Consider the following 11195-nt stretch of genomic DNA (forward strand, 5'->3'; position numbering starts at 1 on the left):
GGTCTCTTATTAATCATGGCTGATTCTTCATCTCCAGCTCATCAGAAACACAGATTCCGCCCGAGGCAGGGTTTCCCTGTGTAGTCCTGGCTGTACTGGACTCTCTTTGTAGACCAGGCTGGCATCAACTCACAGTGATCCACCTGCCTCCCAAGTGCTTGGATTAAAGGTGTGCGCCACCAAGCCCGGCTGAAACACAGATTTTTAATTCAAAATATCATATAAATGGCCCTGATAGTCTTTAGCTCCTCTGAAACATCACAAGCTAGGCTGCTATCATCTGCATTTCTCTCAGCATTCTTATCTTCCACACTCTCACAGAACAAGCCACTGAGCTCTGAGCATTCAAAGGCTTTTCCAGCCCAAATCTCAAATGCCACCACAATCTTCTCAAAAAACACATGGTTGGGTCTGCCACAGCAATGCCCCACAACCTGGTGCCAATTTCTGCCTTAGTTAGCAAGGTGTTATTCTATCCAGAGCTCGACTACTGTCTTCCTTGATGATGCCAATATCAAGATGCAGTGGACAAAGGTGTTTGACTTCCTGACCTGGGACTGATAACTGGTACATGGTTTCTATTCAAAACCAAACACTGGAAAATGGCGACCATTAAATATTAATGCTTGAGGACCTAGCAACTGTCCTCCTCAGGTATATACCTGACAGAAACACATGCACGTGTAATGCCAAAACCAGACACAGTCATTACATAGCGGCACGATTTATAACTCTTTGCATTTTAAGTAATACAGTGTTTTGCTTAAGAATAACAGTTAAGCCAGGTGTGGTGGTGCACTCCTAAATCCCAGCACTTGGGAGGCAGGGGCAGGATGATCACTATGAGTTTGAGGCCAGCCTGGTTTACAAAAGGAGTCCAGGACAGCCAAGGCTACACAGAGAAATCCTGTCTCGAGAAACAAAAAAAAAAACAAAAAACAAAAAACAACAGTTCAGGGGCTGGAGAGATGGCTCAGAGGCTAAGAGCATTATCTGCTCTTCTAGAGGTCCTGAGTTTGATTCCCAGCAACAACATGGTGGCTCACAACCATCTATAATGTGATCTGATGCCCTCTTCTGGTCTGCAGGTGTACATGCAGACAGAGTACTCATACATTAAATAAATAAACCTTAAAAAAAAAGCTGTTAAAGTAGGGCAGTGGTGGCATATACCTTTAATCCTAGCACTTGGGAGGCAAAGGCAGGTGGACTGCTATGAGTTTGATGCTATCCTGGTCTATAAAGAGAGCTCCAGGACAGCCACGGCTACACAGAGAAACCCTGTCTCAAAGAAACAAAAACAAACAAACAGAATAGCAGCTAAATATAAGATAGTTTTCAGCCAGGTATGGTAGTACACACTTTTAATCCCAGCACTTGGGAGGCAGAGGCAGGAGGATTTCTGTGAGTTCTAGGCCAGCTTGGACTACAAGGTGAGTCCAGGACAGCCAAGGCCACTCAGAGAAACCCTGTCTCAACACACAAGAGAGAGAAACAGAGAGAAAGAGAGAGAGAGAGAGAGAGAGAGAGAGAGAGAGAGAGAGAGAGAGAGAGAGATTTTTAATTTTTTCAATCACCACACTGCTGCTGTTCTGTGGTGAATCTTTATAACCTAACAATGCAAGTCTCTTAGTACTGGAAATTTTTACCAAGAAAACAGTGATAACAAGATCTGATTTTTCTTACTATGCATTGGAATTTGTCACAAAGCCTCAGAATTCAAATACTGTAATACTACAGAAGAAAAGCATAGAGCCAGCAGGAGGCTCAGCAGCAGCAACACTTATTGACAGCAAGCCTAACAACATGAGTCTGATTTCCAGGAGTCACACAGAAGAGGGAGAACACTGACTCCAACACAGTACTTCTGACCTTGTGCTGGCTGGCTTTACTGAGTCAGCTTGCCACATGCTTGTCACCAGACCCGCTTGTGGGCAAGCCTGTTGGGCATACTCTTTTTTTTTTAACTTATTTATTTTATTTATTGCATATGAGTGCTTTATCTGCAGAAGAGGGTATCAGATTACATTATAGGTGGTTATGAGCCACCATGTGGTTGCTGGGAATTGAACTCAGGACCTCTGGAAGAGCAGGTGGCGCTCTTAACCACTGAGCCATCTCTCCAGCCCAGGTTGGGCATACTCTTGACTGATGATTATGTGGAGGCCCACCTCACTCACTATGGGCTGGTGATCTTGGACTATTTAAGTAAGCAAGCCCTGGAGGGTGAGCCAGTAAGCATCAGTCCTTAGTGGCCTCTGTATCAGCTCCTCCTCCAGGTTTCTGCCCAGCTTGAGTTTCAGTACTGACTTCCCTCGGTGATGCACTGTGATGTGAAACTGTCAGCGGATATAAACCGTTTCCTCTACCCTCTACTAGCTGCTTTTGGTCATGGTGTTTTATCACAGCCACAGACACCCTCATAAGACAGACTTCTAGACCACACCATAGCCCTCACACTCTTGTGCACATACACACACACACACAGTTAATTAAATAATTAAAACACAGACATTTATAATAAAATGATTTTTAAATCACACACACACACACACACACACACACACACACACACACACACACACTTGGTCCTTTACTTTGCCAGGTTTCCCTTCCCTGGGCTCTTGAAGGCTTCCTGAAGGAAGTGCACTTGCTTTTGTATCTAATCCACCGATTCCCCCATTGGAGGCTGCTGTCATCTTTGCCCAACAAAGAGAAGCTGTATTTACTCCAATTACTTTATGTCTTGTCTTTCTTTTATGATTTTGCAGCTTTTGTGGAGGTTTTGCTTGTGTTTTAGACAGGGTCTCACTAAGGGGAACTCACCATGTAGACCAGGTAGGGCCCTGAGCTTGGCAGCTCCTCCTGCCTCTCTTCCCAGAGAGCTGGCACTACAGCATGCACTACCACAGTCTGCCCAATTTTGTAATTTTATTAGAATCAATATTAGGTAATCCATAATAGCTGAATTTTCAAACACTATCCCCAATCACCACGTAATATTTTCTTTATACAATTTTCTAGCTGTTTTTGTAAAACCAGGAAGTTCAATGCTTTCTTGACCTCAAACTCAGAAAGCACGACTTCCATGTGGTGGTCAGAGGGCACCCTCAGATGCTTGAGATGGGGTCTCTAGCTGCTCACCCCTCCTAGGCCAGAATAGCTGGTGTCTGATTTTCTGGTGTCTTATCCACTTTCCCCATCCTGGTAGCTGCTGAAATTACTAGCATGTCAGTCCTGTTGTTTTTTTCTTTCAAATTGTCCCATGTAGTTTCATTCTTAGTCTATTTAAAAACTCTTTGTCTTCAAGACTAAGAGCTCACAAAGGCACTCCGTGCTCTGAGCAACAATCCTGCCTTGGCCTCTTGAGCAGCTGGGATTACAGTACCACAATGCTTGGCTTCCAGCCTTCATTCCATTTTGTAAGAAATACTCAGTGTGCCTTTAAACTTCTTCCTTAAGATAACATTGGCTCTTGGTTTTGCAACTAAAACTGGTTATGAGAGTAGACTAAGGGAGAAGGCGCTGGGAGAGACGGGATGATGCCTGGGGCTTTGCTGGCAAGCCTGTTTTAGCAGAATCAACAACTCCAAGTCCAGTGAAAGACTATCTCAAAAAATAAGGTAGAAAGCAATTGAGGAAGGCACCAGATGTCAACCTGTGGCCTCCACAGTACCTACACAAATACAAGTCCATGTGTCTTGCACACAGAAAGTATAAGATACTTAAACGTAATTTGGTTTCACAGCTCAAAGAAAATTCAACATTGAAAACTAAGGGCAGTAGATTAGGTGCATGGCACATGCCTGTAATCCCAGCACTCAGGGAAGCTGAGGATGGTGGATATATGTGAGTTGGAGGCCAGCCTGGTCTCCAAATCGCGCCCAGGACAGCCAAGGCTACAGAGAGAAGCCCTGTCTCAAAAGAAAAACAAAACAAAACAAAACAAAAAAAAGGGCGGTAAAAGGGCTGGGTAGAAACCACTTTCCAACAGCTAAATCCTGGAAGGTTGCTCAGGTCTTTTCCAAGAGCACCACCTGGTGGACAACTGGCAACTCTTACCAACATCAATGAGACTAAAAAAAAGATCCAAAGAAAGGCTGGTTACTCAACCCCCCCAGCCCCGCCCCCCACCCCTGCGAAAACTCTGAGGTTGCTACCATTACTCTATGACTACACATACCTGGATGAGGTCCAAGATCCCAAGTTCACTCTCTGATGAATCCACACAAAATACAAAGTAGAGGGTAGCATAGTGCCGGTAAATCAGTTTGTAGTCAGAGCCACCAATCAAACTGTGGAAGATGGTAGCAAACAGAACCTTAATGTTAAGTCAACGTATCAAAGAATCCCTGCACCAAAGGAAGGGATGGGTCTCACAAAGAGGGGGAAGGCTGAGCCCTTGCGGCAGGAACTTTCCACATGAACACCAGCTTGAAGCCCCTTGACTTCAGCTCTTGCCAGTGGCTATACATCAGGATGATGGCTAGAGATGGCTCAGCGGTTAAGAGCACTGGCTACTCTTCTAGAGGACCCAGGCTCAATTCCCAGCACCCATGTGACAGTTCACAACTGTCTGGAACTCCTGATCCAGGGGCTTTGACACCCCCCCGCAGACATATATGTAGGCAAAACACCAATGCACATAAAATAAAAACAGATAAAATACATAAAAAGAAAAAGAGCAATGGCTGAAGCCCAGTCATGTGTTTCCCAGAGAATCAGGTGTCTCCCTGAGCAGTGCATGCTAAGGACAGGTTACGGGTCTCGTGCAGAGGTACACATCTTTAATCTTAGCACTCAGAAGGCAGAGGTAGGCCGACTTCTGAGTTCAGGGCCAGCCGGGGCTATACAGAGAAACCTAGTCTTGACTGACATCCCCCCAACAAGAAAAAAAAAAGAACAGGTAGTCACTGACCCCTGAGTGCAATGAATGCCACCCAAAGCAGAGCTGGGGGAGTAGGGGGACGGCGACCTCAAGTTGATGGTTTACCTTCCACCTTCTAAGAAGTTACAGATGTTGTCATCTCGCTTGAGGACCAGATGGAAAGTCTCTCGCACAATCTGCTGTTGAATTTCTTCTGGCTATGGAATAACAGCAAAAGGCAGGGTTAGGGGCAAGTGGAGAAAGTACACCCATCAAAAAGGACAGACATGTAGGAAAGGGTTCCAGGCTAGAGAGATCAGCAGTTAAGAGCAGTGGCTGCTCTTCCAGAGGACCCAGGTTCAATTCCCAGCAACCACATGGAGGCTCACAACTGTCTGTGACTCTAGTTCTGGGGGATCTGACCCCCTCACGCCAATGCACATAAAATAAATTATACACACACGCACACCCTCTAAATAAAATAATTTAAAAAGGGGTTTCACCCTGAGAACAGTTGGAAAAGATCATGTGCAAGCATGGAAAGCAGAGAATGATGGAAAAGAAGGCTACAGGCATTAAGGTGGGCTTATTTACTGAGGTCTTCCAGTCACGAACCATTACAATCTTACAGGCAAGCTCAGATCCAAACAAGGAATCCATAACCTCACAAAGATCCTAAAGTCTTTTTTCTTTTTTTCTGGCCCTCTGACAAACATCCACAGTGGGTAATTAACTCTCAGAGTGCCAGCAGTGTGGAAGGTCAAGCTGTAGTCACGTGCATGTCTCAGGGATAAATTTGTCATCTTTTTACTAACACCAGTACTACATGTAAGATGCTGTTTTACTCACCAACCAAGGGTTACTGGGGAAAACAGAAAATGTATTTACAGATGTGAATTTGAGACAACTGAACAAAACTGCAAATAAACTTTTCTCATTAATAGTCACTTGTAATCTTGAGAAACCTCAACTGTGAACAAACCACTTGATTAAATCATGCTTGATTTCCACATATGAGTTTTAGAACAGGTATGGCACTTTTTTTTAAAAAGCCATGTATGGGGGCTCAGTCCTACAAGCCCAGGTCAGGCAGGATTGTCATTGAGTTGGAGCACAGCCTGGTTTATCTGATGAACTCCAGGCCAAGCCGAATGAAGTACAGAGTGAGTCCCAATCTCAACAAAACCAAACAGCAAAGAGGAGTGGGGAATGGTAGAGAGGAGAGGAGAAAGGAAGCTCACGGTAGTAGAGCATGTCTGTGATGCCAGCACTGGGTAGGTGACAGCAAGAAGAATATGAGACCTGTATAAGGGGGTGGGGGAGTCAGGGGTGCTTTAATAACAGCACTGGAAGAGGCAGGTGGATCTCTGTGAGTTCAAGGCCAGCCGAGTCTACATAGTAAGTTCCAGGTCAGCCAGGGCTACTCAGTGAGACCCTGTCTCAAAACAAGCAAACAAAAAGTATAAGGGAGAAACCAGACAGAATAGGTAGTTAAAACCTCTAGATCAAGCCGGACATGGTGGTACACACCTTTAGTACCAGCACTCAAGGCTGAGGCAGGCAAATCTCTGAGTTCAAAGCCAGCCTTGTCTACAGAGTGAGTTCCAGGTAAGCCAGAGGAACAAAGAAAAACCTGTCTTAGAAACAAATAAACAACAACAACACCCTCTAGATCAGGAGCTGGAGATTTGGTTCAGCCTTTAGAAGCATTTGTTGCTCTTACAGAGGGCCCAGGTTCAATTCCCAGTAGCCACATGATGGCTGACAACCATCAATAGGCCAGTTCCAAGGGATCCAATGACCTCTTCTGACATCCAAGGGCACCAGGGACACATGTGGTACACAAGTATACAAGCAGGCAAAATACTCATAAACATAAAATAAATCAATCTAAAAATAACTTAAACCCTCTAGATTCGTCTTCTCACGTGGTAATGTGGGATGAGTCAGCGAGGGATAATGTTTAAATGCAAGTTCTGCTTTCGTTTGCCTGGGCTTAGCCTGGCATGGTGGTACACGTCTTTAATCCCAGCACTCGGGGCAAAGGCAGGTGGGTCTCTTTGAGTTTTAGGCCAGCCTGGTCTACAGTCATAGATGTTACACAGAGAAATCCTGTCTTGACAAACCTTAAAAAAATTTTGGGGGAGGTTGGGAGGGCCTGGGCTTAGGGACTGAGACTATAGTCCTAACAAGCTCCCACAGACAGCAGTGCTATAGGTCTGGGGACCACACTGAGTTGCACAGCATAAGAAAATGCTCAGCTTGAATTTTCCTTAAGTCAGAAAAACACATTAAAAAACAATCCTTTTTCTCTATACCACTGAACTTAGCTTTGAAATGGTCAGTTATTTAAAAGCCACTGGGGACGGGGACAGCACCCCGAGGACACAAAAACAGGCAACTGACCCCTGAGAAGAAATGGTTGGCTCAGTGTGGGCTCTGAAAGGCTCTCAGGATCTGCTGAATGCATGAATGCAAACTTGCTAATCACTGGCCCTCAAACTGGAACAAATCAATCACTATCTTCCTGGTTTCCATGTGAGCAACACACCAAGCTCACATTTGCTAGGATGTTGTCAAAGATTAACCCCGTGTGCTTAGAAGCACGCTAAGCATCAGCACTTTTTTAAATTGACAAAAACATCTTTCCAACTATAGGTGGAAGCAGCAGAGTGAGGGTGTGGGGGTGTGGGGGTGTGGGGATGTGGGGGTGTGGGGGTGTGGGGATGTGGGGTGTGGGGTGTGGGGATGTGGGGGTGTGGGGATGTGGGGGTGTGGGGATGTGGGGATGTGGGGATGTGGGGTGTGGGGATGTGGGGATGTGGGGATGTGGGGTGTGGGGATGTGGGGTATGGGGGTGTGGTGGAGTGGGGGTGTGGGGGTGTGGGGGTGTGGTGGAGTGGGGGTGTGGGGGTGTGGGGATGTGGGGGTGTGGAGATGTGGTGGAGTGGGGGTGTGGGGATGTGGTGGAGTGGGGGTGTGGGGGTGTGGGGATGTGGGGATGTGGGGGTGTGGGGATGTGGTGGAGTGGGGGTGTGGGGGTGTGGGGATGTGGTGGAGTGGGGGTGTGGGGGTGTGGGGATGTGGTGGAGTGGGGGTGTGGGGGTGTGGGGATGTGGTGGAGTGGGGGTGTGGGGGTGTGGGGATGTGGTGGAGTGGGGGTGTGGGGGTGTGGGGATGTGGTGGAGTAGGGGTGTGAGGGTGTGGGGATGTGGTGGAGTGGGGGTGTGGGGGTGTGGGGATGTGGTGGAGTAGGGGTGTGGGGTGTGGGGATGTGGTGGAGTAGGGGTGTGGGGTGTGGGGATGTGGTGGAGTGGGGGTGTGGGGGTGTGGGGATGTGGGGGTGTGGGGATGTGGGGGTGTGGTGGAGTAGGGGTGTGGGGGTGTGGGGATGTGGTGGAGTGGGGGTGTGGGGGTGTGGGGATGTGGTGGAGTGGGGGTGTGGGGGTGTGGGGATGTGGTGGAGTGGGGGTGTGGGGGTGTGGGGATGTGGTGGAGTAGGGGTGTGGGGTGTGGGGATGTGGTGGAGTGGGGGTGTGGGGGTGTGGGGATGTGGGGGTGTGGGGATGTGGGGGTGTGGTGGAGTAGGGGTGTGGGGGTGTGGGGATGTGGTGGAGTGGGGGTGTGGGGGTGTGGGGATGTGGTGGAGTGGGGGTGTGGGGGGTGGGGATGTGGTGGAGTGGGGGTGTGGGGGTGTGGGGATGTGGTGGAGTGGGGGTGTGGGGGTGTGGGGATGTGGTGGAGTGGGGGTGTGGGGATGTGGGTGTGGGGGTGTGGGGATGTGGTGGAGTGGGGGTGGGGTGGTATATGAGACAGTGAGGCCACTATTTCCCCATTCAACAAAAAGGCAAACTATCAGCTGCTTACATGCCCCAGTTATTTTAACATCCTGTCCTATCTTTTAGTACACTGCAGTTTTCAAAGGACTTTCACTCAAGAGATTCTTAAACAATGAAATGATCTTCAGAGATATACAAAAGGCCAATACGCACAAGAAAACACAGGTGCTCAGCATCCTTAGTCACTATGGAAACGGACATCAAAGGAGATCCATTTTCACCCACTAAAATGCCTTTAATTAAAGACAACCCGGCTAGGACGATAGCTCAGTGGTAGAGCGTTGCCTAGAATGCGAGAGGCTCTGAATTCACTCCCTGGTTCAGAAAACAAAAAAGATAAACATTGTGGGTCAGTGGTGGTGGCCAGCCTGAGCTACACAATGGGATCCTGCTACAAAATAAATAAAGAACACAAATCTATACACATGCTACAATACAGATGAAGCTTGAAGGTGTCTTGGTAAGTAAAGAGAAAGCAGGCAAGGGCTTGCTTAGGGACAGAGAATTTTTGTTTGTTTGTTTGTTTTGTTTTTTGAGACAGGGTTTCTCTGAGTAGCCTTGGCTGGCCTAGACTCACTTTGTAGACCAAGATGGCCTTGAACTCACAGCGATCCACCTGCCTCTGCCTCCCGAGTGCTGGGATTAAAGGCGTGCGCCACCACGTCCGGCCAGGGCCAGAGGATTTGATGGCTAACAGGGAGGCCTTTCTTTGGGGGTAGAAATAAAAATGTGGATTGTGACAGATGACACCAAACTGCATTCAAAAAGTAGCTGTATAGTAATTTGTATCTCAAGAACTTAGAACACAGAAGAAGTTACATTAAGTGCTCTTTTTTAAATGTAATTTGTAAATCCTACTAAAAGTAAGCTATTTAGGGGGCTGGAGAGATGACTCAGTGGTTAAAAGCACTGTCTGCTCTTTCAAAGGATCCAGGTTCAATTCTCAGCACCCACATGGCAGCTCATAACTGTCTGTAACTCCAGTTCCAAGGGATGTGACACACACACACACACACACACACACACACACACACACACCAATACACATAAAATAAAATTTTTAAAAAATTTAAAGGCCGGATGTGGTGGCACACGCCTTTAATCCCAGCATCGGGAGGCAGAGGCAGGTGGATCACCGTGAGTTCGAGGCCAGCCTGGTCTACAAAGTGAGTCCAGGAAAGCCAAGGCTACACAGAGAAACCATCTTGAAAAACCAAAGAAGAAAGGAAGGAAGGAAGAAAAGGTGGGCTGAAGCCTGAATGATTTCTGATTCCATTCCCTCTCAGGTTTAACCAGTCTCTCAGTTATGTTATTTTGAAACCTAACCATGAATAAAATGTTGGGAAACAGGAAGCAAATAACGACACTTAGGTTTTCCCAAAAGAAATGTTTCTTAAAAATTCAAATTTGGCTGAACATTGCTGAGCCATCTCGTGACAGTATCTGCTTACTTAGTTAGTTATTTGGTTTCTTGAGATATGGTCTGGTGTAGCTCAAGATGGCTTCGAACTAGCTGTGTATCTGAGGAAAACTACGAAGTCCTGATCCTCACGCCTCCAGCTCTGAGTTCTGGAGCTTAGAGGTGTGCACCACCAGATCTGGCATCTTTTAATATCTCACCCCCTATCCCTTTTTTTAAAGTGACTTTCTGCAACCTTACAGAGCAAAGGGCAGCTCAACCCTGATAAGTCCCAGCCAATGCTGAAGCAAGTGACTCCAGAAAATAACTTCTCTCCCACTCCTTTGAGAAAACAGAAACTTAAAGGAACCCAAGGACCGGATCATCACGAAACTACTATCATCAATTAAAAAGCAAACAAAATATCAAAACAAACAAAAACAAAAAACCTTAAAGACAGAGGCTTCTGTCATCCAAGATCTCAATGAGGCATACAATCAGTGTACCGTGTCTGGCACTAAGACCCAAGGGAAAGTGTCACAAGGCATAGAAAATCCTGGATCCAGGGAGGGTGGTGGGTCATGCACCGTCCGGGAGCCTAGGGTGCTGCTGAACGCTGCTGTGGGCCGAGGGGAAAGGACGGGCGCGGGCGCTCCGCAGGGGCGTGGCGGGTCAGGCCGCACTCACAAAACGCTGGTAGAAGCGGACCAGCCGCGGCTTCCCATGATTGTTGAAAACCAGTATCGCCTGAATCATCTTTGCCGGTCCCGCTTCTCTCTGCACTAGCTGCTCCAAGAAAGCACCTTCTTCCGCCACAACACAGACACTTCCGGTTGGTGCCTTGCTGAAAGCCGCTCCCGGAAACTTAGCCTCAGTGCCGGGAGGCCCGAGCACCGAAAGGTCTTGCCGCTCAGGAGCCCTGGAGAAGTCGGCGGGCTCGCCTGGGGAGCACCGCTGTGGAAGCCGAGAAGCATGGTCACCTTGACCAGTCTGGTTACCAATCAGAGCCTGGCTAGGACGTGAATCCTGGACTGGGCTCCTCACTCTGGTTCCATCCTAGAGCCAACTGCGTCCGCAATAGGGATTGAGC

The 11195-nt window shown here is 47.6% G+C and overlaps 1 protein-coding gene across 3 annotated transcripts in view; it reads right to left on the reverse strand.

Moving 5' to 3' along the window:
- The window catches only part of AP3S2 (adaptor related protein complex 3 subunit sigma 2), a 46389-nt gene extending 35416 nt beyond the window's left edge, over window positions 1-10973 (reverse strand). The window contains exons 1-3 of one of the 3 annotated variants that reach the window (XM_084772454.1): window positions 10793-10973; window positions 4994-5085; window positions 4184-4295 (exon numbers count right to left, since the gene is read on the reverse strand). In XM_084772454.1, the coding sequence (XP_084628580.1) occupies window positions 4184-4295; window positions 4994-5085; window positions 10793-10861 (273 nt within the window). In that variant the 5' untranslated portion in view covers window positions 10862-10973. The other 2 variants (XM_084772455.1, XM_084772456.1) reach the window with 2 other exon arrangements.
- Window positions 10974-11195: the final 222 nt, after the last annotated feature.

Source organism: Acomys minous, assembly GCF_964271855.1.
Source record: "Acomys minous genome assembly, chromosome: 2".
Classification (NCBI taxonomy): domain Eukaryota; kingdom Metazoa; phylum Chordata; class Mammalia; order Rodentia; family Muridae; genus Acomys; species Acomys minous.